General features: G+C 44.7%; 1 protein-coding gene and 7 non-coding genes across 12 annotated transcripts in view; all 8 read left to right on the top strand.

The window, feature by feature from the left end:
- dscamb (Down syndrome cell adhesion molecule b) overlaps positions 1-27,050 on the top strand; it is a 74,663-nt gene that overhangs the window by 31,733 nt on the left and 15,880 nt on the right. For all 5 annotated transcript variants that reach the window (XM_057049055.1, XM_057049053.1, XM_057049051.1 and 2 more), the window contains 8 exons: positions 10,055-10,201; positions 10,389-10,667; positions 10,930-11,205; positions 11,660-11,956; positions 12,620-12,892; positions 13,894-14,172; positions 14,251-14,370; positions 18,678-18,857. In XM_057049055.1, coding sequence (XP_056905035.1) covers positions 10,055-10,201; positions 10,389-10,667; positions 10,930-11,205; positions 11,660-11,956; positions 12,620-12,892; positions 13,894-14,172; positions 14,251-14,370; positions 18,678-18,857 — 1,851 coding nt within the window. The remainder of the gene's footprint in view (positions 1-10,054; positions 10,202-10,388; positions 10,668-10,929; positions 11,206-11,659; positions 11,957-12,619; positions 12,893-13,893; positions 14,173-14,250; positions 14,371-18,677; positions 18,858-27,050) is intronic.
- trnaq-cug (transfer RNA glutamine (anticodon CUG)) lies at positions 20,702-20,773 on the top strand. The gene has a single exon. It is a non-coding gene; the product is annotated as a tRNA-Gln (tRNA).
- On the top strand, positions 21,920-21,991 carry trnaq-cug (transfer RNA glutamine (anticodon CUG)). Its single transcript has one exon. It is a non-coding gene; the product is annotated as a tRNA-Gln (tRNA).
- trnaq-uug (transfer RNA glutamine (anticodon UUG)) lies at positions 22,196-22,267 on the top strand. The gene has a single exon. It is a non-coding gene; the product is annotated as a tRNA-Gln (tRNA).
- Positions 23,238-23,309, top strand: trnaq-cug (transfer RNA glutamine (anticodon CUG)). The gene has a single exon. It is a non-coding gene; the product is annotated as a tRNA-Gln (tRNA).
- Positions 23,514-23,585, top strand: trnaq-uug (transfer RNA glutamine (anticodon UUG)). The gene has a single exon. It is a non-coding gene; the product is annotated as a tRNA-Gln (tRNA).
- trnaq-cug (transfer RNA glutamine (anticodon CUG)) lies at positions 24,555-24,626 on the top strand. The gene has a single exon. It is a non-coding gene; the product is annotated as a tRNA-Gln (tRNA).
- On the top strand, positions 24,835-24,906 carry trnaq-uug (transfer RNA glutamine (anticodon UUG)). Its single transcript has one exon. It is a non-coding gene; the product is annotated as a tRNA-Gln (tRNA).

The raw sequence follows: 27,050 nt of genomic DNA, 5'->3' as shown, positions 1-27,050 counted from the left end.
AAATTTGCTAAATCATGTCTGAAGCTTCCTCTGAGAAAGAAAATAACAATGAGAAGGTTTTCTTTCTCATGGCTCCTGCCAGGAGAAAAACCAACAGCCACCATTTTAACTCAAGGTTTGCACAAAGACGAGAGAAAAAGGCAACAAATGGCTGAAGAGCAGAAGCTAGATGACTAGAAATGTTTTGGCTGAGGAGGGAAGAGGGAGCAAAATGTCTGCCTCGCTTCCTTGTCCTCTGTCCAGCTCCTGGACACAATGGCCTGTAACACCATGGAGCTCCTGTGCTGCTGGCATCATATAATTGAGATACCGACGTCGCTGTGATATCTGCACAGACAGAGTTCTCTCTGACGGCCTACAGGAAACTGGTTCCCAGGGGAACTCAGCAGGGGGAGCTATCTCCTATAACTCTGCTGCTGTTACAACCCAGAAATAGACCAGGAATGGACTTCCCCAGAACCAACAGTTCTGAGATTGAATGCTCAGTTCTGGTTTAGGGTCTGGTCAGAGTGAATCAGAGTGAATCACGGTCCCACAGAGATGGGCATTTGGGTCATTCCTCCCACTGTCTTCCCCTCAGACCCAGCTCACATACATTTTTGCTGGGTAATGATACCAAAAGCCCACATTTCCCTGTAATTGATACAGCTGGGTGCCACATGCTAACGAGCTAAATGAGGAGGAAAACCCTCCTGGCAGCTACAGGGAGAGAGAGAGAGAGAAAGAGAGAGAGATGGTTTAGACAAGCAAATAAGTGTGCGTGAGTCAAAGTGAGGTGAAAGACGGAGAAAAGCCTCTGATACAAAGACAAGGAGACTGTGATGCGTTGCTGTGCTGTAATGAGATCAAAGCCTGCAGTGTAAAATGACTGAAGAGCGCAGGAGCTGCTTGAGTATTCACTTTCTTTTTTCTCTCTATTCCAGAGAGGATGAGCAGAGATAGAGGAGCGAAGGGTGCGGACAGAGCACCAGTGCACGCTACCTCTTTCATCTCTGACAACATCCGCAGGGGGATTCAGGCTATTGTGGATGTGGAGTGAAACATTTCAAAGGCGTTTGGTGTAGAGCTACAGCAGCTTCTGGCGCCGTGTTTCAGGAGATGAAACACCTGGTTGAGCCTGTCCTCTGATTAGAACAGGTTCTGCAGCCCACGCCCCGGGCTTGCACTCATTAAGCTGCTCTTAATTAATGACAGGACCGGTGCAAGTGCACCACAGTCCAGTATCAAGGGCAGATCTTTGCTTTTGAACTTTTACTTCAAGTTAAGGGATTAATATCCATTGTCTGGTTATCAGAAGAAGCCAATAATTGAAATCCAAAATGCCTAAATAGCTTTAAACAGCACAAGAGACAGACACTGATGTCCTGATTTGTGTGTGTGTGTGTGTGTGTGTGTGTGCTTTCATGTAAAATGTGCGATACATTCTCAAGGATGCTGCAGACTAGAGAGCTGCCTCTCTGTCTCCTCCTCTTTTTCATTCTTTCCTCGTGTCCCTGTTGGATGCAGGTAAGACTTATTGATATTCTGGAGTGGTTTGTGTCCCCAGAAGGGCTGATATCTGCACACTGTGAGAGCTGCACTGGTGGTTCTCTCCTGGCCTCTAATCAATATTGCTCAGATATATATGCTTCTAATACTGGAGCAAACGAGTGAAAGAGGCAATGCTTGTGTTGATAGAGTAGACAGAGTGTGTGTGTTTGTGTGTGTGTGCGTGTGTGTGTCTCTCTGTCTGTCTGTCTGTGTGTGCATGTGTGTTTGTATTTGTGAGCTTCTGTCTCTGTGTGTATGTGAGTTTGAAAGCTGTTGTTGAAGATAGAAGCTGATGAATATTCATGGTGTATGTGCTTGTTGGGGTTGTGAGATAAGACCTTTATGTGCTGGCAGTTGGGGGAGGGAAGGGGGTGAGGGGTGGGGGGTGGATAGCCAACCAGTGCAGTGGAGACATGTCAACATCAGTGGTTTAATGGTTGGAACTTAACTTAAGGCCAATTAACAGGTGCAGCACATACAGGAGGGGGGACTCTCATTCATTTTGGGGAACTTGAGGCTGAAATGAGGCATTGTTGGGGCACGTGGCGACTGTGAGGGTAGAGAAGCAGGCCTGCAGTGGCAGCGCTCCAAGAATGAATAGACGACAGAGGAGGGTCTTTGTCAGAGGACAAGGAGACGCAGTGTTGGCTTTGAGAAAGATGGAGAGCAAAGAGGAAGGACTGAGGGACAGAGAAAGATGTAGAGAGACAGAGAGAGAGAGAGAGAAAGAAAGAGAGAGGAAGAAGCAGGGGAGGAATGACAACTGGACAGAAAGGAAGGCACTTTCAGACTTACACTGATCTCATCTCAGCTTCGGCGAAAGGGTTTGAGCTAATTGCTCCAGAATTACAGCGTTGCCCTCCTGCAGACAACAGTAGGAGGAACCGTTGAGGTCTATCCATGCCACACTGTCTTTAATTTGTACATTGTGACTTAGGCTGTGTGTTACAGTGTGCATTATGAAATGCATTACGTGTGCGTTACGCTGTACGTTACACTGTACGTTACACTGTACGTTGTGGTGTGCATTGACAGAGGTCTCGAGTATGATGATACAGCAAAAGGGTCATTGTTTTATAGCTTAGTGTCACCTCAGCTTGTTTGGAATCTCTCATTCATTTTAAACATTCCAGCATTGAAACGTGCATTTAAATGTAAATGCATGACATTAGGTCTTCACAGGGGTATCAAAACCTCCCCCTCACCTTCAGTCTTTAGAAGACTCACATTTGAGCTGCAAGAGGCCGTAATGTCGTCCAGTCCAGCCTCACTCCCACACCACTTGGTGTATTTCACTACCTGTTTCAGCCCCTACCCTCGGTGGGCTGGATTGGATGCTAGCATCTCTCCCTCTGAGGCTCACACTCACGTCGGCCGCTGAAGGACTCTACACGCGACCTTTAGCTAATGTCAGCCGTCACAGAGCTTCATATCCCCAGCGGACGTCAACGCGGCGCGACAGGGATCTTTAGTTTGTCAGAGCGTGTGAACGCTCTCATAGAATGACTTTGACTTATTTGGCTTATTTCCCAAAATCTCTAGTACTCCTCAGACATGTAGCAAGCTGAGAAGGCTCAGATCCAACAAGATGGCCGCCCTTTATTAAAAATAGCAAGGATGCTTCACTCATACTTCAGTATTATTGGGTTGGGTCTATTAGTGGGTTAGGTCTAGTATTGGGTTGAGGCTAGTATTGGGTTGGGTCTATTGTTGAGTGCGGTCTAGTATTGGGTTGGGTCTGTTATGGGGTTAAGTTTATTACTGGGTTGGGTCTATTATTGGGTTCGGTCTAGTATTGTGTAGGCTCTATTATCGGTTTGGGTCTATTACTGGGTTGGGTTGATTGCTGGATGTGTTCTAGTACTGGGTTGGGTTTAGTATTGGGTTAGGTCTACTATTGGGTTGGGTCTACTATTGGGTTGGGTCTACTATTGGGTTGGGTCTGGTATTGGGTTGGGTCTATTATTGGGTGGGGATCGACTCTTGAGGAGCACATAGATTAGTGATGGGGGTTGTATTGGGTCCTATTGTGATGGCAGTACAATGGTCAGCTGTCGTCAGGGTGACGATTGCTTCCATGACGCTGCAGCACATCCGGGTCCAGCGTGTCCATATTAAACTGCAGGATGTTTTTGCCTTGAGCTTCAGCCTGCTCAGAGCAGCCCAGAGAATCGATTAGAGGGGGAGAGGCACAGCTCAGCTCTCTCTTTAGATGCGGGAGAATATGTACTATAGCCAGGGAGCGCCATCAGTTGCCCTGACAACACTGGCGCCTGTCAACACCTCAGTCTTAATAGTGACAAATTGTACTTATTACATCAGCGTTAATTCCCCCCGATCCCCCTCAGATGAAGATACTTAGCCCTGTGCTGATCAAATTGTGTCAGCATAATTAGTGGGAACAGAAGCCCATTAAATCCAGGGCCTCAGACACACTGTCCAGACTCATCCACAGGCCCATCACTCAACATGCACCCCTGCTCTGGGGGGAGGTCGAGCCCCTTTTCAGACGTCTACAAAAAGGTTAGTTGATGGGTTTGAAACCCACAAACTAACATCCATCACCAACTGCTTCATTAGCAGCTTTTGTACAACTCTTTTATTTCCATGTGGGTTCAACCACAAAATTACTTCTTTATTTATTTTATTTTAGCTTCATTTAGTTTGATTGTAGCTGAAATATCATCTCAAACTGTTATATTCAATGTGCATGTTTCAATGCTTGTCTACTCCCTCAAAAAGAGCAAATCAATTTAATTTATACGTGTTATTGGACAGTCAGATGGAGGGGACTCGAGGGAGAACTCAGTAATTGTGGACGACACAAAAACAAATGATTAAAATTTAAAATTTCATTAAACTTTCAGCCCAGTTTTACAATAACTACAATTAGCAAAAGCAATTTTCACAGCTCCATAGAGTTACTGTTGCTGAACAGTGGATTAACTCTCCCTCCCTCCCTCCTCCCTCCCTCTGTCTTCCACCCTCTCCCGCCATCTCTGCCTCCCTCTCTCTCCTTCTCTCTCTCTGCCTCCCCTCCTCCTTTTCTCTCCCTCCCTCTTCCTCTCTCTCTGCCTCCCTCCCTCCCTCCCTCTCACTCCCTCCCACCCTCCCTCTCTCTCCCTCCCTCTTGCTCTTTCTCTGCCTCCCTCCCCCCTCTCTCTCCCCTCTGTTGCTAGAATGGAATTCAGAAATTAGTGTCATCTGATGGAAATGTGCTAATTGCTGTTGTTAAGCTGCTGCAATAATTAGGTTATGATGGCAGATTGCTGCACACACACACACACACACACACACCACACACACACACACACACACACACACAACAGAGAGGTGTAATTGTTGTAACTGGTCACTTTCCTGTTGGGGGTGCGGGTGGTGACGGGGCAGAGCGCCCCCTGCTGCTGGGGTAGGTCATAGCGGGTTGGCGTGTGGAGCCATGGAGGATCTGATTATCAGATTATAGATGACGCCTGTGGAAACATGCGTGTTGTAAATGACAGAGGCACGAAGGTCGGAGCTGTGACAACAACCGTTACTGGAGTTTCTCAACTCTAAAAAGACATTATGACATAAAATATTTACAACACACTCCAACTAAAACTTTCTTCCTAATGAACCTTTCGAATAACATCCCAGTTCACTCAGTCCTGAAAGTGTTTCCATGAAGACCAGCAGAGTCAGTGTCCCTGAACGCATCAATGAAACATGTAGAGAGACATTTCAAGCTTTCTTATCCTCATCATCTTCATCCTCCTCATCCTCCTCATCATCATTATCATCATCATCATAGACCAGCACTCTCACGTCTGAGCTCACCTGATTTATTTATTTAAGTCTTTATTAGAGGTGAATTATTCATCTGGTGCAGTTGGACATGTTTTGCACTGAATAGGAGGCAGCAATAATTGATGTTGGAGCGGAGGCCATTTTGAATATGAGAGGAGCAACTGTGAATCCGTCCGTCTCTGCTGATGGATCCTTTCACATCCGATCTGTCTGTGGATCATGGCTCTCTCCACTGATTGGTCCCAAGTCTTCTATGAATGATATCTTCCGGCGTCCTAAAGGGGACATCAGGCTCAGGCGCTGTGCAGCTAGCGTGGGTGTTTATTGGATGTGGGAGTTGGAGACTACAGGAGTTGGACTCAGCATGACGACACGGCCAAACACTGGTTTAAATTCAAGCCACAGAGGGAGAGAAGCAGGAAGTGGGAAGAGCCAAAGAAGAACAGTGAGGTGTTTGAGGCTGCAGCACAGACAGAGAAGCTCTTTGCAGTCAGACTCTGAAGGATTCTTTCTTCACAGCTCTTCAATGGCGCCTCTGTTGATGCTGCAGGTGCTCTAACAGAGAGACGTGCTGCTGGTTGGCACCACTGGGGGAGCAGTCTTGTTCTAGCTGCTTCGTTCACCTGTTGTCTCCAGACACTCTAGCTGTTTCTGAAACCACCCCCTATACCCTACATAGTGCACTCAATAGTGTGGACGCCATTTTGAAATAGTGTACGAATTGTTAGTGAGCATCGCTGTACCCTATCTAGCGCACTCACTGTATCCCACAATGCACTGCGAAAAGTAGTGTACAAGCGAGCACCCTAACTCGGAAAATGTATCCCATCATGATGGGATGCATTTTTTAACGTAATTTCTCCTGGAATATCGCATTTTCATAAAATGACTGCTGAATGTATTTCTGATGGGTTAAAATAATTAAATGGACCTGGCCACTTTTCCCGGCGACCAGTTCGTAATTATTATGCGACACCATGACGTCACTTTACGTGCGCCGTAAATGACACCGTTGTCCGAATACTAACTTTAAATTGAGTGCACTACGTAGTTCACTCAATCCATGTCCCCCATGTAGTGAGTAGTGAATAGGGAACGAGTGTGTGGTTTCGGAAACAGCCTCTGTCTTCTTCAACCAGTTCAACAATTGCAGCTCATGACTGTTATTGTAAAGTAAAAAAAACTGGTTCAGATTACAGGTTCAGATTACTGGTTCTGGTTTAGTTTATTGGTTTAATTTACTGGTTCCGATTAGATTTCAGTTCACTGGTTTAATTTACTGGTTTCGTTTACGGGTTCAGATTACAGGTTGTAGTTTTGTTTACTGGTTCAGATTACTGGTTCAGATTACTGGTGCAGTTTGCAGGGTCAGATCACTGGTTTAGTTTATTGGTTCCAATTACTGGATCAGATTACTAGTTCTGGTTTAGTTTCGTGGTTGGATTTGTACTTTAGATTTTGTGGTTCAGATTAAAGATTCAGATTTCAGGTTTAAATTACTGTTTCACATTACTGGTCCAGATTACTGGTTTAGATTACTGGTTCAGTAATCAGCTTTAACTATAGAGCACTCAGCAGGTTCACGGGTCCTTTCAGCCTCTTGTAGTAATTTTGAAGGAACTGAGGTTCAATGTGAGTTCTCCGCGTGGTGTAAATGTTTAATGAGAACAGGAAGCTGCTTCTGTGTTCTGAGCTGGGAGTAGTTCAGTTTCCTGTAACTAAAGTGGTATTTTCAGTCTGCCACCTGACGTCACTCGGCAGCCACTAAAGCTGTGATCCGTCTGACTCTGATAACCAGGCAGCTGGGTCAGAACTTACTCTGTAACATCAGCTGTAGAACATTGCTTGTCTCTGCTGACTTGCCCAGCAGAAGTTTGCCCAGGGTCACTGTGAGCTGGTTTCCTGGTAGACATTAAATATAGATTGTTCTGGTTAGGAATTGTGCACATCTTTAACTTTAACCTAAGGTTTAGGAAAATGATGATGATGATGATGGTAATGATGATGATGATGATGATGACGACGGTAATGAGGTTAGTGATGATGAGGGTGATGGTGATGATGGTGATGAAGATGATCGTGATGATGGTGATAATGGTGTTGGTGGTGATGGTGATAGTGATGTTGATGATCATGAGGATTATGGTGATGATGATTATGAGATGATGATGATGAAATGATGCTGATGATGATGTGGGTGATAATGATGATGAAGATGATGATGTGGGTAATGATGATAATAATGATGATGATGATGATACATCATGACAGATCTTGCTGAATTCAAGGTTCTCATCACAGAAAACCTCAGTAATTTGTAAGAGATGAACCTCTGAAATGATGGTAACCATCACATGCTGTTATCATCATTTGAGCTTAACTATGGTGGAAATTGTGTTTTGCTTAATAATGTAGCAGAACTAGCGCCACAGAACAGCGGCGCTGCCTGAAGATGTGGGTGAGCCTGGAAGCTGTTGCGTCTCAGCTCCTGACTGGCTACAGGCTCCCCAGAGACAGAGAGGATGCTGTGACACCGGCTCATCTATACGTCGGCCTTATTTAGCCTGCTGAGAGTGAGAGCCCACTGTTCCTATTAGATTCCGTCTCTGCCAAAGTGGAGATGATTAGATAAAGTGTGTCTAGTGGAGTGAAGCACTTTTTCACTTTACAGTAGCGGAGCCAGTGATTGAATGGAGGGATCGGCTCAACTCTCTGACAGGAGCACTCAAATCACTTTCCAGGGTGCATTTAATGTATCTGGGATCATAGACCCTGATTATTGTCTTATTGCCTCTGATTTCATAGCCGTTTACATGCTGCTGGCTGCCAGTTGGCCTGTTTATCAGGGTACAACGTGCGTAGTTGCTATATTGATACTTTGACTTTAAGGACAGGAATTTAACTCCAACATAACTGGAAAAAAGGACACAAGAAGGGAGAAACTGTGGAATTAAATGGGCTGCGGCCAAGAATCAAATACAATAGCTGCCATTTTGAATCGCTTCCCCTGTAACACCCCCCCCCCCCCCCCCCCCCGTTATAACACAATAGCAGGGCTCAGACGCCTTTAAGGCGTCGCAGAGGTGTTTGACGAGAAAATTGCAGCCGTTCACAGTGGCTGGAGTGAAACACCATTCAGCTTCACTCAAGATGGATTCCGCAGTGAGATTTCAGAGAACCAGTACAGACTCAAAATGGAGAAGCCTGAAAGGAGGAGACAAAAGGGAAAGAGTCACCGTGCGCGTGTGTGTGTGTGTGTGTGTGGGGGGGGGGTGTAAATGTGTGTGTGTGTTTCTCCATGTTTTATTTTGCAGCATGATAACATTATCCACTTACCTTTTGTATTACCATTGTAATAACATGTAATGTGTATCGGGACGCTTCATCAGTGCTCTCATCACAAAGTTGGTTAATTTTTAGATACAATGACACATTTCTGCTTCCAGTAAAAATCTCCTTAAATAGGGACAAAAATGCCCCCCTCCCCTCTTCATCGTATATTTCACAAGCTGTTGGTATCAAGCAGCCGTGTGTGTAAACCAGTCACACCAGTAAGAGTAAAAGAGCTGCAGGCCATCAGATCTATGGCGATCATGTCAGTTGTATGTAGGTCAAATACGTCCTAGTCCGAATCCTCTCCAGTGGACCATTAAAGCACGTTTGAAGGTTAGTTCCTGCAAACATTTGCTCAGCTAATTGATTTGAGCTATGCCGCTAGTTCAACACTCGTGTCTGGCGGTGCTTTTTCTAAGCGCCTCGGCACAACCAAAAGCATTGCAGCAAGATTGTTGTTCTGGCTGTGATCTATAGGAGCGATGTGACGTGACCTGCAGCAGCTATAAAACCATCTCTTCTTCTCATCTGGGCATCTGTTTTTGGCCCATATGGGTGGAAATAAAGCTCCGACAGACTAAAGTCAATAACTGAATAACCTTTCTTTATTTAATCAACTGACTGATTGAAGATGAGAACTGTGTTTGGGGGGAAAACCCACATGAAACCTTGCAGCTCTTCCTGTTCAGTGGGAATATTGTGCTGCTAATCTGCTTCAGCCACACTCACACACCCACATGTTCCCCAATCTGTCTATTACAACGTGAACTGCTGACGTGACAGCCTTCAGAGGGTGTGATTAACATCACAGCTGCGAGAACCTTTTCTGGATTCATGCAGGGATGTAGGCACAGCTCCTTTGCTAACTTTGGTACCCGATTGGCCTCATTTAGCTGCTCTGGTCATTGTTATTTTACCAGCTGGCTTCCCTCCTGAGACGCGTCCACAAACTTATGTAAAACCCTGTGAGATGTAGGAGCTTCACACCCTTGTCTGTCATATGACAATATTGATATTGTATCCATACCTTTCCTGTCAACATTACATTAAGCTGCCACAGGGCGCTAAAGGCCTTTGGAAGCTGCCTCTGTGGCTGTGGTTGGACATCGGTGTCCACCTGTTGTAATCTGGACATCCATGTAACAGCAGCGTTCCATTAAGGAGCGAGAGCGGTTCCTTCAATGCCAACAAGGTGACTGCAGACCAGCTGCTGCTGGTGAATACTTAACCTGCTGATTATAACAACATCCACATCCCTTTGCTTCAGTAAACTATTCTGAAGGTTCCGAACAGGGAGAAATCTGCACACGTGGAGACGTCGGGGAATTCTTTAAGAGTTTTCGTTCTTGGCTGCATTGCACATTGTCCCATTGTTGTCCTTTCTTGTTTTGGTCTTTTCCAGGACAAAGATATCTCATCACATCCACAGGAGCCTTGTACATTCTTGACGTCCTGCCTGAGGATGGGCTGAATAACTACCGGTGCACCACACGCCACCGCTACACTGGCGAGACGCGGCAGAGCAACAGCGCCCGTCTCATTGTGTCGGGTCAGTATCATCAGTCCATCTCTGCTTAGTGCCAAAGCCATATAGGGCAAAAGCTCCAGCTCTTTTATTCACCCCAACAGAACTAAACAATACAATGGATGAAATCTTGCACTCAAGAATCGATCTAACATCACAGCATCAGCCATAGCTAGAAACTAATGAACATTAATGTCTCTGCTTCCCCCAGACCCCACCAATGCTGAGCCAGCCATCCTGGATGGCTTTGACCGCCGAGAGGTGATGATTAATCATCGGGTGGAGCTGCCATGTAAGGCCTCAGGCTACCCAGCCCCCAAATACCGCTGGCTGAAGGACAACAGCCCTTTAGAACCCGACAGTCGCTTCCGGCAGACCATCACAGGGTTGCTGATCGAGAGCGTCCAGCCCAGTGACTCTGGGACCTATGTTTGTGAAGTGTGGAACAGTTACGGCAATGCTGAGGTTATGGGGCGCCTGCATGTCAAACGTAAGGCTAATTCTCAAAGCATCAAACCTACATTACACTTACTTAGTCCACAACAAGACTTCTGTAAACGCAGAAGATGACCAAATGCTTAATTAGCTGACTGGTGAGGTTTCACCAGACAAACTGATCGGTGAATTTCAGTGATTTTGTCAGGAAGTCCAAAGAAAGCTAATCTTCCAACCAAACTGCAAAGAAATCAACATCTAAATGTTAAACAGGAACCATCTTGATGTCTTCTGATTATGATTGTTTGTGTTCCCAGAACCCTTAAAGGCAGTGGTCAGCCCCCGTAAGGTGAAAGGCAGTGTGGGTAGCAAGGTGTCTCTGTCCTGTAGTGTGAGTGGCTCCGATGAATATGAGCTGTCCTGGTACCGCAACGGAGAGATCATTTACCCCGGCAACAGCGTCCGCTTCACTGGACTCAATCGGGAGAACCTCATCATGGAGGGGATGTCCAAGAGTGGCGGTGGTGCCTACCAGTGCTTCGCCAGGAAGGGCAAAATGTCTGCGCAAGATTTTGTGCAAGTCATCCTTGAAGGTAAAGTGGGATCATGTGACACAAATGCTGGTCAGGAGTCACAGTGCAGAAGCTGCCTTATATATAATCGGTGAATTAGAAACATACTCAGGCCTCAGCAATCGATGTGGGGTTTATGTGTTAATGGCATCCTGCTGGTGGCTGTCGGCTGCTGGCTGCCATTAGCATGATCATCCCAGGCCTAAATCCAATAACTTACCTCCAGACAGCTGGATTATCAAAGCAGCATCAGCAGGCAGACATGCACGTTTTCTGCAGTCTTGCTTCCATTCTAAATGCCCCAAAGCTGAAGTCACATCCAAAAAGTCACAATGCTCAACTGGACATTTTTCATTTTAGACCGTGACACAATATACAGTGAGCTTCTGCTCTGCTGCACTTATTAACTTATTTCTCTTTCAACGCTGTTCTGATGACATTTCCCCACCCTCCTCCATCTGTCTCCCCACCACAGATGGTACTCCAAAGATTCTGTCCTCCTTCAGCGAGAAGGTGGTCAACCCCAATGAACCCGTCTTCCTTGTCTGTAACGTGAAGGGCACGCCTCCTCCCCGTTGCAGCTGGTCACTGGACGATGACCCCGTCATCAAAGACAGCCACCACCACCTGGGCCACTACGAGACCCACGAGGGCCATGTGGTCAGCCAGCTCAATGTCACACACACCCAGGTGCAGGACGGCGGGCAGTACCGGTGCACGTGCAGCAACTCAGCCGGGGTCGTGCACCACCAGGCGCGAATAAACGTAAGAGGTGCTTGTCAAATCAGATTCTCCAACAACAACAATACACATACAGCGTCTGTCTGAGTGCCAGTCTGTGAATGATAGGTAACTTTTTGGTTGGGCTTTTTTTATTTATTTATTTTTACAGTGTAGCACTGAAACCTGATTTATAGCCTTTTAGTTATTTTTGTGCTGTTCTGACATGCTGGTCTCTGCACGTCAGCTGAATTAGCCCAGTTTGGAGCACAAAACTGGATACGGGGTCCCACTCTGGAGCCTAGTATAGCTGCAAGGAAGAAATATTCCTTCCTTTTACATTCACAAATCTTGCCTCATTCTGTGTGCGAGTGTGTGTGTTTTTGTGTGTATCTTTGTCTAGCTGCCATTTCATTCCTTCACAATTCTATCTTTCAGTAATTACCCAGTAAAAACACTGAATGTGTTATGGTGATGGCAGAAAGCAGCAACAAAAGAGCTCTAAATGATCAGTTTGTTTATTTTTCCAGTTTTTGTTAGATTTAATCTGCATCACTTTGAGAGATGAAACCCTGAAGCAGCTCCTCTTTTCCCACCTTAATCTTTCTAGTCAATCATTTGTTTTACCAAAACACAAATTTATCTCAGCTGATGTCAGAATGAATGCACTAAATGTCTTTAAACAGATTTCTTTCTCGCTTTCTGTCCTCTTTAGGCCGCGCCAGCATCCGCGCCATGAAAAACATCACGGCCATTGCTGGACGGGATGCTTTTGTCCACTGCCGCGTCATCGGCTACCCTTACTACTCCATAAAGTGGTACAAAAACTCCGCACTACTACCCTTCAATCACAGGCAGCGAGCGTTCGAGAACAACGGCACGCTGAAACTGACCAACGTGCAGCAGGTGGATGCTGGCGAGTACACCTGCAAGGTGATGGTCCAGCCCAACAAGATGGACTCCCAGAGCGTCCACGTCCGTGTCAGAGGTGAGCCCAGATGGTGGCCTTTCGCGACCTCTCTACGCCGCGTGGGCACATGTGTGCAGATGTGTGTTTGTGCAGATGTCTGTGCTAGTTTATCTGGGTTTGTTCAATGCACCAACGGTGCGTCTACTCCCTTTTGTCTAAGAACAGCAATTATGATGTTGTCTACAGAAGGACTGAGGACAGCAGCTCAGTAGCTGACTAGATAGAGGCTGGACTCATCTCATAGCGACCACTAAAGCTAACAGCTAACATAGAAATACTACTTCAATGCTTTAAATGTTTCTTTTTGCTGGAAATAAACTTTTCTTTGTTCTACGGGTGGATGTAAAAATGAAGGAGGACTATAATGAATGTGAGACAATGACGTGTCGACATGTATGTAAAAGAGTCCGGCTGATATTCCTCAACACATCAGGGTCTCTCATAAAGACCCATCAACTTATTAACTCACCTCCGCTGAGGGCTTCAAGATGGAATAAGTCAATGTGAGGAGGACTTTCCCATGATGCTTCAGTCCCTTGTCTCGCTACGTAGCGTCAGGTCATTGTCAGTCTATTACACTTTCAAGAAGAGAGAGCAAGAGGGAGAGAAAGAGAGAGCGAGAGCGAGATTATATCCAGCAACACTCCTGCTGGGGCTGTATTCAGTCAGTGCATTTGTTAATTTACTCTGCTGCTGCTTTAAATGCGCGAGTGTCTTCTGGGATCTCTGAGTCCATTATCTCCACTTTGTTGTGAATTAAATAAGGTGCTAAAGTGCTGCTTATTTCACTCACTGGCTGTTCCAGCAGAGATGATTTTTTCTTATTGCTGGAGATTATTCACAGAACAGGAGCAGCAGTGGAGGATCAGCTTGACCAATAATGACTATTGCTAAACAAACACAACATTTTGGCGTCATGTCCAGGTGGTTCTGGTCTGTGTCCTCTTTGGGCTTCAGCTCTTCCTCTTTGGTTCCATAATGACTAATTGCGCCCCCACTCCTTTCTCTTCCTCTTACAGTCCCTCCGTACATTCAGCCCTTCGAGTTCCAGCGCTTCACCATTGGCCAGCGGGTCTTCATCCCCTGCGTGGTGATGTCAGGCGACCGGCCCCTGGACATCACCTGGCAGAAAGATGGGCGTCCCATTCCTGTCAGCCTGGGCGTAACCGTGGACAACATCGACTTCACCAGCTCACTGCGCATCAACAACCTGACGCCTGACCACAATGGAAACTATACCTGCATCGCCCGCAATGAGGCTGCCACGGTGGAGCACCAGAGTCGGCTGATTGTGAGAGGTGAGGACAAACGCGCCTCCCTGATTGGTGTCACAGCGCCCAGTTCCGCTCTGACCCGGCTCCTGTATATCTGTGCAGTCCCTCCACAGTTTGTGGTCCAGCCTGAGGACCAGGACGGCATCTATGGAAAAACGGTGACCCTGAACTGCTCAGCTGAAGGCTACCCCCCTCCCACCATCGTCTGGGAACACTCGAAAGGTACCTGGGTTGTAACACTCTTAACCCGCTGCAGTAATGTCCACAGTAACGGGCTGGTTTGTCTCCAGCTGCTGCTGCGGTTGCAGTATTAGGTCAAACATTAGATGATTGACAACATAAAGGAAGACATAACCAGCAAAGCTACACATGTAAAGGCGGGCTATGGCCTCGCCACCGTCAGAGAGTCACAGGCAGACGCACACTAACAGAGCGGACAGAGAGGCAGCAGGTGAGTTCAGCCCCCCCAGAGGGGACCAGAAAGAGGGGCCCCAGGTGTTTGTAGCAGCCTTTCCCCATAAAACCAGAGATGGAAGCTTCACCAACAGCAGCATCATGAACCACAAGGAGGGGTGTGCGTGTGTGTGTGTGTGTGTGTGTGTGTGTGTGTGTTTGTGTGACAGGGTAGATCTGTTTTCCACTCCTTTATTACAGACACACAGTACTCATGTTTGATTATTATTGTCTTTGTGTGTCTGATCATAATAGATAGTCCAGAGAGGAACTGGTGTCCACGTGGTCAACGCATCAAAATAAATATACTGGTTACACTGGGATAGAGAGGATAAATGGAGTGATTATCCTGGGACAGAGAGGATAAATGGAATAGTTATACTGCGATATCGAGGATAAATGGACTGGTTACACTGGGACAGAGACGATTAATGGACTGGTTACACTAGGACAGACAGGATAAATGGGCTGGTTATACTGGGACAGAGAGGATACATGGACTGGTTATACTGGGACAGAGAGGATACACGGACTGGTTACACTGGGACAGAGATGATAAATGGACTGGTTACACTGGGACAGACAGGATAAATGGGCTAATTATACTGGGACAGAGAGGATATATGGACTGGTTATACTGGGACAGAGAGGATAAATGGACTGGTTATGCTGGGACTGGATATCAGTCAGAGCAGACAGCCTCAAATCAAATCAAATCAAATCAATCTTTATTTATATGGCGTCTTTTACAATCAAAATTGTTTCAAGGCACTTTCCAGAATCCCAGGGCCTGACCCCAGACAAGCAACAGTGGCAAGGTGGCAAGAAACTCCCCTTTAACAGGAAGAAACTTTGAGCAGGACCAGGCTAATTTAGGGGGACCCTCCTGCTGATGGCCGGCTGGGTAGAGAGAGAGGAGAGGAGAGGAGAGGAGAGGAGAGGAGAGGAGAGGAGAGGAGAGGAGAGGAGAGGAGAGGAGAGGAGAGGAGAGGAGAGGAGAGAGGAGAGGAGAGGAGAGGAGAGGAAACCATGACCCAGTGGGGTGACAGAGGCCTGTCAGGTGATCATGTTTCTGGACCCCGGCAGCCTTGGCCTATAACAGCATAGCTAAGATGTTAACCTAATGATTAGACGACCCCCTAAGTATGATAATTTGTCTTGTCTATGATAGTAACTGGAACTACAGAATTAGCAACAATAAGCTTTTTCAAAGAAGTAGGTTTTAAGCCTAATCCTAAAAGTAGCGATGGAGTCAGCCTCCCGTACCTGGACAGGGAGCTGGTTCCATAGCAGGGGGGCCTGGTAGCTAAATGCTCGGCCCCCCATTCTACTCCTGGAAACTCTGGGAACCACAAGTAGACCAGCATTCTGAGAGCGGAGTGGTCTATTGGGCTGATAAGGTATCACTAGCTCCTCAGGGTAGGATGGAGCTAGGCCTCTGAGGACCTTGTAGGTCTAAAGAAGGGTTTTAAAAATTATTCTGAATTTAACGGGCAGCCAATGAAGAAACGCCAGTACAGGAATCATGTGATCTCTTTTGTCAATACCTGTCAGAACTCTGGCTTCAGCATTTTGGATCAGCTGGAGGCTTCTTAAAGAGTTGTTTGGACACCCTGATAATAAAGAATTACAATAGTCCAGCCTGGAAGTAACAAATGCATGGACTAACTTTTCAGCATCATGCTGCGTCAGTAGCTTCCTGATCTTTGTGATGTTTCTCAAGTGAAAAAAGGCACTTCTAGAGACTGTTTTAATGTGTGAGTTGAAGGAGAGATTTTGGTCAAAAGTTACTCCTAGATTCCTCACAGAGAGACTAGATGTTAATGAGATACCATCTAGAGTGATCATCTATCCCTGAGAGGTTCAGGACCAAACACCATGACCTCAGTTTTTCCTGAGTTAAGGAGGAGGAAATTTGAAGACATCCAGGACTTTATGTCTTTAAGACAGGTCTGAAGCTTCACTAACTTCTCTGTCTCCTCTGGTTTCATGGATAAATAAAGCTGAGTGTCATCAGCATAACAGTGGAAATTTATCCCATGCTGCCAAATAATGTTGCCTAAGGGAAGCATGTACAATGTGAAGAGGATTGGTCCAAGTACACAACCTTGAGGAACTCCGTGGCTAACCCTACTGTATGAGGAGGGAACACCATGGACATGAGCAAACTGGTATCTATCAGATAAATATGATCTAAACCAGTCTAGTGCTGTCCCTTTAATCCCAATCACATGTTCCAGTCTATGTAACAGGATGCTGTGATCAACTGTATCAAAAGCAGCACTGAGGTCCAGCAGAACCAGCATAGAGACCAGTCCATGATCTGAAGCTATAAGAAGATCATTAGTAACTTTAAGAAGTGCTGTTTCTGTGCTGTGATGAGCTCTAAAGCCTGACTGAAACATCTCAAACAGGCCATTTATCTGCAGGTGCTCCAGTAACTGAGTCACCACCACCTTCTCAAGAACTTTAGAGATAAGGTTGGATATCGGCCTATAGTTTGCTAACACATCGGGATCCAGTGATGTTTTTTTAAGCAACGGCTTAATCACTGCCACCTTGTAGGACCGGGGTATATAACCTGTCACTAAAGAACCAATGATCTGGTCCAGGATAGAACTGCCTATCAGTGGTAAAACATCCTTCAACAGGTGTGTTGGGATGGGATCTAAAAGACACGTGGTGGTCTTGGATTTCTGAATTAGCGATGACGCCTCAGAAAAATATATAGGGCTGAAGGAGTTTAAGGGCTCGTATGTTCCCACAGTCAGCACATCTGGTGATGGTCCAGTTGTTGGGATGGCCTGGTTAGCTTTTTCTCTGATAGCTAGAACTTTATCAGTGAAGAAGCTCATGAAGTCTTCACCACTAAGGGAAGAGGGGATATGTGACTCTTGGTTAATTTGGCCACAGTGCTGAAAAGAAACCTGGGGTTGTTCTTATTATCCTCAATTAAAGAAGAAAAATAAGCTGTTCTAGCCTTGTGGAGGGCCTTTTTGTAAACTAATAGACAGTCTTTCCAAGCTACAAGGGAAATGCACCCAGGGTGGGTGTTTGGAAGCTGTGGTGTGTCAGAGAGCACTTTGTTCTCAGAAGGACTCTCTGACTGGTTTAAATAGCAGCAGAAGTAGCTCAGAGCCAGATGAGTGTCTGGGAGATATGGAACAGTAAGTAAAGGTCAACTGCTATTAGCATAACAACTTGCACCATTTGGAAATGCAAAATCCATAATTCAAGGGAGAGCCCCCCCCCTATCTCAGAGCCAGGGGAGCAGGAACAAAGTCACCACTTGACCCTTTCCTGGGCGCAGCCACTTGACTGCATTTTAATTAAAAAGCAAAAACCCACAGCTCAATAACCAGCCTAATCTCTACACACTAACTTGCTAATTTACCACGAGACGCAGCTCACACGCGTGTTTAATACTGCATGAACAAGGTGGAATACGCGTTTTAATCAGTAGAGCAGCAGGTCACTCTAAAGCCCTCAGTGTCAGGGGCGTACATTTGGAATTACAGATTTCTGATCTTATTTCACTGCAGGCCTGGACTATATCTACTCCCAATGAGTTAAGAAAGACTTCAGGACTGAATATGTGAAAGGTGTACAGTCTGAATCTTCATGGCCTCACTTCATCGAGCTCGTTCAAACATGATCTAAGAGGAAATCTTGATTTATTCTCTGGTTTCACCACTGAAGGTAATCTTAAGTAATCTGCTGTTGGTTCTGTCGTCATGTTGAACAGGAGTGTTCTGCTGGGCGTGTATGTGTCTCCAGACAAGCTGCGCCTGTTTCTCTGTAGTCAGCAGCTGTTTGATGGTTTAAGGATTTAGGCCTGTATGCCAAGTGGGCCCAGTGCTCAGAAACATGTTTACAATACTCCCTAAATCTGACAGGCTTTATCGGCAAATGTGTAAACGCACACACAAACACACAAACACACACGCACGCACGCACGCACGCACCTACGCACACACGCACGCACGCAAGCACGCACACACACACACACCACACACAAAATAGGGTAGTTTTAATTGACTGTTTCTATATTAACTCCATTTAACTTTGCCCGACAGGAGCGGGGGTCCCCCAGTTTCAGCCCATCCCCCTGAACAGTGGATCTAGGGTCCAGCTGCTGAGCAACGGATCGCTGCTGATCAAGCACGTGCTAGAGGATGACAGCGGCTTCTACCTGTGTAAAGTCAGCAACGACGTGGGAGCTGATGTGAGCAAGTCCATGTACCTCACCATCAAAAGTAAGTGAATGGATTGGATGGGGATGTTACTATTAGTGTCGGTTTAGAAGACCAATAGTGACTAGTAACTAATAGTGATGGTAAGAGAAAACCACACTCACACTATGAGCAGAACTAATTTTGTCATGACCTACATTCTTTCTGAATGGTGGGTGTCTTTTGTTGCTTTGGCAAAAGCTTACATTCCAGTTATTGTACTGATTATCCCCAGTGTTAACTTGAATATATGTTCTATTCATACACCTTAAATGGCCATTTTCAGTGCCAAACAACTTTTTTTATACAGCTTCAATCAAGATTATCTCTCAAGTCTTGACTGAGACATTATCCATTCAGCACTAATCTAGAAGCCAGTCCATAGTCCATCCAAAAAGTGGTTCTATACAAAACTCTTTTGTATACTGTTTTGAAAAAGGAAATAATATTTGCTATGTATATGCTATGTATATGTTTTCTACCTTCAGACAAATTCCTGTTTTATCCTATCTGAATGGAATGATGAGTTTAGATTTATCTGTTTATAGTAAAGTTGTAGTCGTAAAGTTGAAGTCCAGTCAATGTCTCTTAGTGGCCCAGTCAAGATGTGATTATGTGCATCACAGCTGAGAATTTCCACTGTAGAGAATCATTCACATTAGGCAAAATTCTCCTCTCATTGTTACCTCTATGCACTAAACTGACCTCTCTGTACAGAGTAGTTTAAATCTTCCACTGCAGAGGGTTGATATGAACTAAGTAATAAAAATAGCTAAACTGGACTCTCTGTACACGACACAAAGAAAGTCCATGTCCCTCCCACAGAAGTCTCTGTCCCTTGAAAAGAAGTATTTGAACGAACCACAGGAGTCTTTGACCATGGCTTTGGGGTTGAACATGACAGTAGTCCAAGCAGTCCCATACAGGCACGATATCATTATCAGGTTGTATTTATCCAATCAACTTTACTGTTGCCTTATCATTCAGAGTAGAAGAGTAAATGATGAGCATTGGTCCCAGAACAAAGCCCTGTGGAACACATTTGTGACTAAGTACAATGAGAAAAGCTCAAGTGAAACCAGCATAATTCAAATTTTGATGTCGATGCATGATGTTTCAAGAGATGTGAGAAAGTAAATAAAATGTGTCAATCAGTTCAACATTTGAGTGAAACAGTCCAAACTCATTTAAATGAATGTGACCTCAGCCTTTAATCTTGAGAACTAGAGTTCAGCCCTTTTTCCTATTCTACCCTCAACATGAAGAGATAATCTGTGTTATTCACTTTATCTGTCACTGGTCATGATGCTCTACCTGCTCAGTGTTTAATTAATTCCAATTATTGTGGAAAACCACAATTACAAGCACAAATCTTGAATAGGACCAGCCTCATTGATGTCTAAATGAAATATTAGTAATGTGCTCTGCTTGAGAAAACAAAAGGATAAAGCACAGTTTCACAGCCCTGCTCTGAGGTGCCATTTGAATGTCTTTCCGAATGAGCTACTGTGAGCGCCACCCACAGAAGGTCCTTGTCCCTCCCACAGAACTCTGTGCACCACCCACAGAAGGTCCTTGTCCCACCCACAGAAGTCTCTGTCCCTCCCAAAGAAGTCTTTGAACCAATCACAGAAGTCATTGCACCGCCCGAAGAGCATTTTTTCACCACCCACGACTGATGGTCTTTCCGCTGCTCACCTCTTCCACCTGAGACAGATTTGGGGACAGCTTCAGGGGACCATGGCTTTGGGGTTGAACATGACAGTGGTCCAAGCAGTCCCATACAGGCATGATATGAACAAAGAAATAAAAGGATCCAAACTAGAGACATACTTTTCTTCAAATGAAGATGCATTTTGGGAAGTGGTGGTTCCATGGTGTAATGGTCAGCACTCTGGACTCTGAATCCAGCGATCTGAGTTCAAATCTCAGTGGAACCTCTTTTTGACACTCAGTTCACTTTGGTAACTTCATTTAATGAACTCATCCTAAATATCATTTTGGTAAACATTTGTCACTCATGTCTCGACATGGTCAGTTCAAATTTATCTTGTTCCACTGCTGAGAGTCAAACGGAAAACAAAAGTGAAAGTATCAGCATGCAGGCACACTTCTATTGATGGTGTGTTTCACAGACTTGCTATGGTGTAATGGTTAGCACTCTAGGCTTTGACTCCACTGATTTCAGTTCAAGTCTCAGTAGAACCTTCTTTATTCTTCAGCCAATCATTTAGGGATATCATTGTTGATATCAGGTTGTATTTATCCAATCAGCTTTACTGTTGCCTTATCATTCAGAGTAGAAGAGTAAATGACGAGCATTGGTCTCAGAACAGAGCCCTGTGGAACACAGTTGTGACTAAGTACAACGAGAAAAGCTCAAGTGAAACCAGCATAATTCTCATTTTGATGTAGATGCATGATTTTTCAGGAGATGTGAGAAAGTAAATAAAAGGTGTCAATCATTTCAACATTTGAGTGAAACAGTCCAAACTCATTTAAATTAATGTGACCTCACCTTTAATCTTGAGAACCACAGTTCAGCCATTTTTCCTGTTCTACCCTCAACATGAAGAGATAATCTGTGTTATTCACTTCATCTGTCACTGGTCATGATGCTCTACCTGCTCAGTGTTTAATTCCAATTATTGTGGAAAACCACAATTCCAAGCACAAACCTTGAATACGACCAACCTCATTGATGTCTAAATGAAATATTAGTAATGTGCTCTGCTTGAGAAAACCAAAGGATAAAGCACAGTTTCACAGCCCTGCTCTGAGGTGCCATTTGAATGTCTTTCCGAATGAGCTACTGTGAGCACCACCCATAGAAGGTCCTTGTCCCTCCCAAAAAGTCTTTGAACCAATCACAGAAGTCTTTGCACCACCCACGACTGATGGTCTTTCCACTGCTCACCTCTTCCGCCTGAGACAGATTTGGGGACCGCTTCATGGGATCATGGCTGTGGGGTTGAACATGACAGTGGTCCATGCAGTCCCATACAGGCATGATATGAACAAAGAAATAAAAGTAGCCAAATTAGAGTCATACTTTTCTTCAAAAGAAGATTTTTTTACAGAGCTGTGGTTCCATGGTGTAATGGTCAGCACTCTGGACTCTGAATCCAGCGATCTGAGTTCAAATCTCAGTGGAACCTCTTTTTGACAGTCAGATCACTTTGGTAACTTCATTTGATGAACTCATCCCAAATATCATTTTGGTAAAGATTTGTCACACATGTCTCGACATGGTCAGTTCAAATTTGTCTGGTTCCACGGCTTAGAATCAATCGAAAAACAAAAGTGAAAGTATCAGCATGTAGGCACACTTCTATTGATGGAGTGGTTTACACAATTCCTGTTGTTCCGTGGTGTAATGGTTAGCACTCTGGACTTTGACTCCAGTGATCTGAGTTCAAGTCTCAGTGGAACCTTCTTTATTCTTCAGCCAACCATTTAGGGATATCATTGTTGATCAGGTTCTATTTATCCAATCAGCTTTACTGTTGCCTTATCATTCAGAGTAGAAGAGTAAATGACGAGCATTGGTCTCAGAACAGAGCCCTGTGGAACACAGTGTGACTAAGTACAACGAGAAAAGCTCAAGTGAAACCAGCATAATTCTCATTTTGATGTAGATGCATGATGTTTCAGGAGATGTGAGAAAGTAAATAAAAGGTGTCAATCATTTCAACATTTGAGTGAAACAGTCCAAACTCATTTAAATTAATGTGACCTCACCTTTTAATCTTGAGAACCACAGTTCAGCCATTTTTCCTGTTCTACCCTCAACATGAAGAGATAATCTGTGTTGTTCACTTCATCTGTCACTGGTCATGATGCTCTACCTGCTCAGTGTTTAATTCCAATTATTGTGGAAAACCACAATTCCAAGCACAAACCTTGAATACGACCAACCTCATTGATGTCTAAATGAAATATTAGTAATGTGCTCTGCTTGAGAAAACCAAAGGATAAAGCACAGTTTCACAGCCCTGCTCTGAGGTGCCATTTGAATGTCTTTCCGAATGAGCTACTGTGAGAGCACCACCCACAGAAGGTCCTTGTCCCTCCCACAGAACTCTGTGCACCACCCATAGAAGGTCCTTGTCCCTCCCAAAGAAGTCTTTGAACCAACCACAGAAGTCTTTGCACTGCCCGAGGAACATTTTTTCACCACCCAATACTGATGGTCTTTGCACCACCCACGACGGATGGTCTTTCCACTGCTCACCTCTTCCGCCTGAGACAGATTTGGGGACCGCTTCAGGGGATCATGGCTGTGGGGTTGAACATGACAGTGGTCCATGCAGTCCCATACAGGCATGATATGAACAAAGAAATAAAAGGATCCAAACTAGAGACATACTTTTCTTCAAAAGAAGATTTGTTTTACAGAGCTGTGGTTCCATGGTGTAATGGTCAGCACTCTGGACTCTGAATCCAGCAATCTGAGTTCAAATCTCAGTGGAACCTCTTTTTGACAGTCAGATCACTTTGGTAACTTCATTTGATGAACTCATCCCAAATATCCTTTTGGTAAAGATTTGTCACACATGTCTCGACATGGTCAGTTCAAATTTGTCTTGTTCCACGGCTGAGAATCAATCGGAAAACAGAAGTGAAAGTATCAGCATGTAGGCACACTTCTATTGATGGAGTGGTGTGCAAACTTGCTGTGGTTCCATGGTGTAATGGTTAGCACTCTGGACTTTGACTCCAGTGATCTGAGTTCAAGTCTCAGTGGAACCTTCTTTATTCTTCAGCCAACCATTTCGGGATATCATTGTTGATTTCACGTTCTATTTATCCAATCAGCTTTACTGTTGCCTTATCATTGAGAGTAGAAGAGTAAATGACGAGCATTGGTCTCAGAACAGAGCCCTGTGGAACACAGTTGTGACTAAGTACAACGAGAGAAGCTCAAGTGAAACCAGCATAATTCTCATTTTGATGTAGATGCATGATTTTTCAGGAGATGTGAGAAAGTAAATAAAAGGTGTCAATCATTTCAACATTTGAGTGAAACAGTCCAAACTCATTTAAATGAATGTGACCTCACCTTTTAATCTTGAGAACACAGTTCAGCCTTTTTCCTGTTCTACCCTCAACATGAAGAGATAATCTGTGTTATTCACTTCATCTGTCACTGGTCATGATGCTCTACCTGCTCAGTGTTTAATTCCAATTATTGTGGAAAACCACAATTCCAAGCACAAACCTTGAATACGACCAACCTCATTGATGTCTAAATGAAATATTAGTAATGTGCTCTGCTTGAGAAAACCAAAGGATAAAGCACAGTTTCACAGCCCTGCTCTGAGGTGCCATTTGAATGTCTTTCCGAATGAGCTACTGTGAGCACCACCCACAGAAGGTCCTTGTCCCTCCCACAGAACTCTGTGCACCACCCATAGAAGGTCCTTGTCCCTCCCAAAGAAGTCTTTGAACCAACCACAGAAGTCTTTGCACCGCCCGAGGAACATTTTTTCACCACCCAATACTGATGGTCTTTGCACCACCCACGACGGATGGTCTTTCCACTGCTCACCTCTTCCGCCTGAGACAGATTTGGGGACCGCTTCATGGGATCATGGCTGTGGGGTTGAACATGACAGTGGTCCATGCAGTCCCATACAGGCATGATATGAACAAAGAAATAAAAGTAGCCAAATTAGAGTCATACTTTTCTTCAAAAGAAGCTTTTTGTTACAGAGCTGTGGTTCCATGGTGTAATGGTCAGCACTCTGGACTCTGAATCCAGCGATCTGAGTTCAAATCTCAGTGGAACCTCTTTTTGACAGTCAGATCACTTTGGTAACTTCATTTGATGAACTCATCCCAAATATCATTTTGGTAAAGATTTGTCACACATGTCTCGACATGGTCAGTTCAAATTTGTCTGGTTCCACGGCTGAGAATCAATCGAAAAACAGAAGTGAAAGTATCAGCATGCAGGCACACTTCTATTGATGGATGGAGTGGTGTACAAACTTGCTGTGGTTCCATGGTGTAATGGTTAGCACTCTGGACTTTGACTCCAGTGATCTGAGTTCAAGTCTCAGTGGAACCTTCTTTATTCTTCAGCCAACCATTTAGGGATATCATTGTTGATTTCACGTTCTATTTATCCAATCAACTTTACTGTTGCCTTATCATTGAGAGCAGAAGAGTAAATGATGAGCATTGGTCCCAGAACAGAGCCCTGTGGAACACAGTTGTGTACAGTACAGCGAGAAAAGCTCAAGTGAAACCAGCATAATTCTCATTTTGATGTAGATGCATGATGTTTCAGGAGATGTGAGAAAGTAAATAAAAGGTGTCAATCATTTCAACATTTGAGTGAAACAGTCCAAACTCATTTAAATTAATGTGACCTCACCTTTTAATCTTGAGAACCACAGTTCAGCCATTTTTCCTGTTCTACCCTCAACATGAAGAGATAATCTGTGTTGTTCACTTCATCTGTCACTGGTCATGATGCTCTACCTGCTCAGTGTTTAATTCCAATTATTGTGGAAAATCACAATTCCAAGCACAAACCTTGAATACGACCAACCTCATTGATGTCTAAATGAAATATTAGTAATGTGCTCTGCTTGAGAAAACCAAAGGATAAAGCACAGTTTCACAGCCCTGCTCTGAGGTGCCATTTGAATGTCTTTCCGAATGAGCTACTGTGAGCGCCACCCACAGTTGGTCATTTTACTGCCCACAGAACTCTGTGCACCACCCACAGAAGGTCCTTGTCCCTCCCACAGAAGTCTCTGTCCCTCCCAAAGAAGTCTTTGAACCAACCACAGAAGTCTTTGCACCCTGCACCCTGAGAAGCAATCGGAAAACAAAAGTGAAAGTATCAGCATGCAGGCACACTTCTATTGATGGAGTGGTTCACAGACTTGCTCAAGTGAAACTAACACAAATAGAAAACTCTTCAATTCAAGTTCAAATGAATTTAAGAGCTCATGGTCGCTTTTTTGATTTATCAGCCGACATAATCCTCCTTATTTCTTTTGTCAAATCATTCTAATCTTCTTAAAAGCTCATGACATCTTCACAAAAAAGAGTGGATATTGTGGCCCCCCTCTCAATCAGTACTTTTACTTGTTGACTTGTTGAATCAGGAAGCACACAGACATTTCGAGCTGTCTGAAGCTCAACACTTCATGTCCTTACCCCTCAAGCTGTCAGATCTGCTACATCCTATTGCTGACAGCTGTGACATGGATGATGGGTCACACATCTGTCTGCTTTCATAGGTCACTGTGCTGGCTGGAGCAGCCAGTTGGAGCAACTTGATTCATATTTATAAACCACTATAACTTGAGAAATCTGCATAAAAACTGCCTTCCCTAAATGTTATTTTTTCGCTATACTGCACCTCCACAGGGTCCTTATGACCTCACCAGCATAATTCCTCATCAGTCCCTTCCCCTACAGTCTTTTTACACTCTGTCCATTTACTCCTCAATTACGCCTCTCCTGCAGAGCGCTCTCACTCATTTATGATTCATTTAGCATTTGACAGCCAGAGTACTTCACACTGCAGATATAGTTCTTTCGTTTGTGCTGCCCTTCCTCTGCCACATCAGCTGCTCAGTCATTACACTTAGAATTCATCAGCAGATCATATTTAATTCACTCTAAACTCAAAAGCGTATCTCTACTGTACAGTTCAGTTATGTATGAGACATTCTGCAGTCAGTTTGTATTTTAGTTCTTGTGCTGCCTTAAACAATGTGTGTGTTTCTGCTTGTGCATCTGAGGTAACGCTAATGATGATAATCGCACTGAGGAGAAGAGCCGCCTTCATCTGTCTCCGCTTAAATTGCAGTTTTTCTCCAGCATGTCTTCCCAGCAGCCACAGATCCAGGACCCAGATAAAGACACAGAGAAGATTGTTTGCTCCGTTTGTTACCTGTGCTTGTTTATTCACTGCTGCTTTTGTCCTCCAGCTGTTCCAATCCCCCAGTAGAACTGCTTCTTTTAGTAGTGCTTCTCATCTATGCATGTTTGTCCTATAACCTTTATTATGCAAATCTTGATGCCCATCACAGCTTCCCCAGAGATCTCTTACATTCAATAGGGTTCAGTCATAAGACATGCAGGAGCTGTTGCTCTGCTTTGTTCCTTTTAAACCTTTACATCTAAGGTTGGCCCACTTTAGATGTGGGAGAGCATGTTTGCTCTCCGCACATGAGACTTCTCAGACGTGTG

The sequence above is a fragment of the Takifugu flavidus genome, chromosome 12 (genome assembly GCF_003711565.1).
Source record: "Takifugu flavidus isolate HTHZ2018 chromosome 12, ASM371156v2, whole genome shotgun sequence".
Taxonomy (NCBI): Eukaryota; Metazoa; Chordata; class Actinopteri; order Tetraodontiformes; family Tetraodontidae; genus Takifugu; species Takifugu flavidus.
This window is presented reverse-complemented; position numbering and strand designations above follow the sequence as displayed.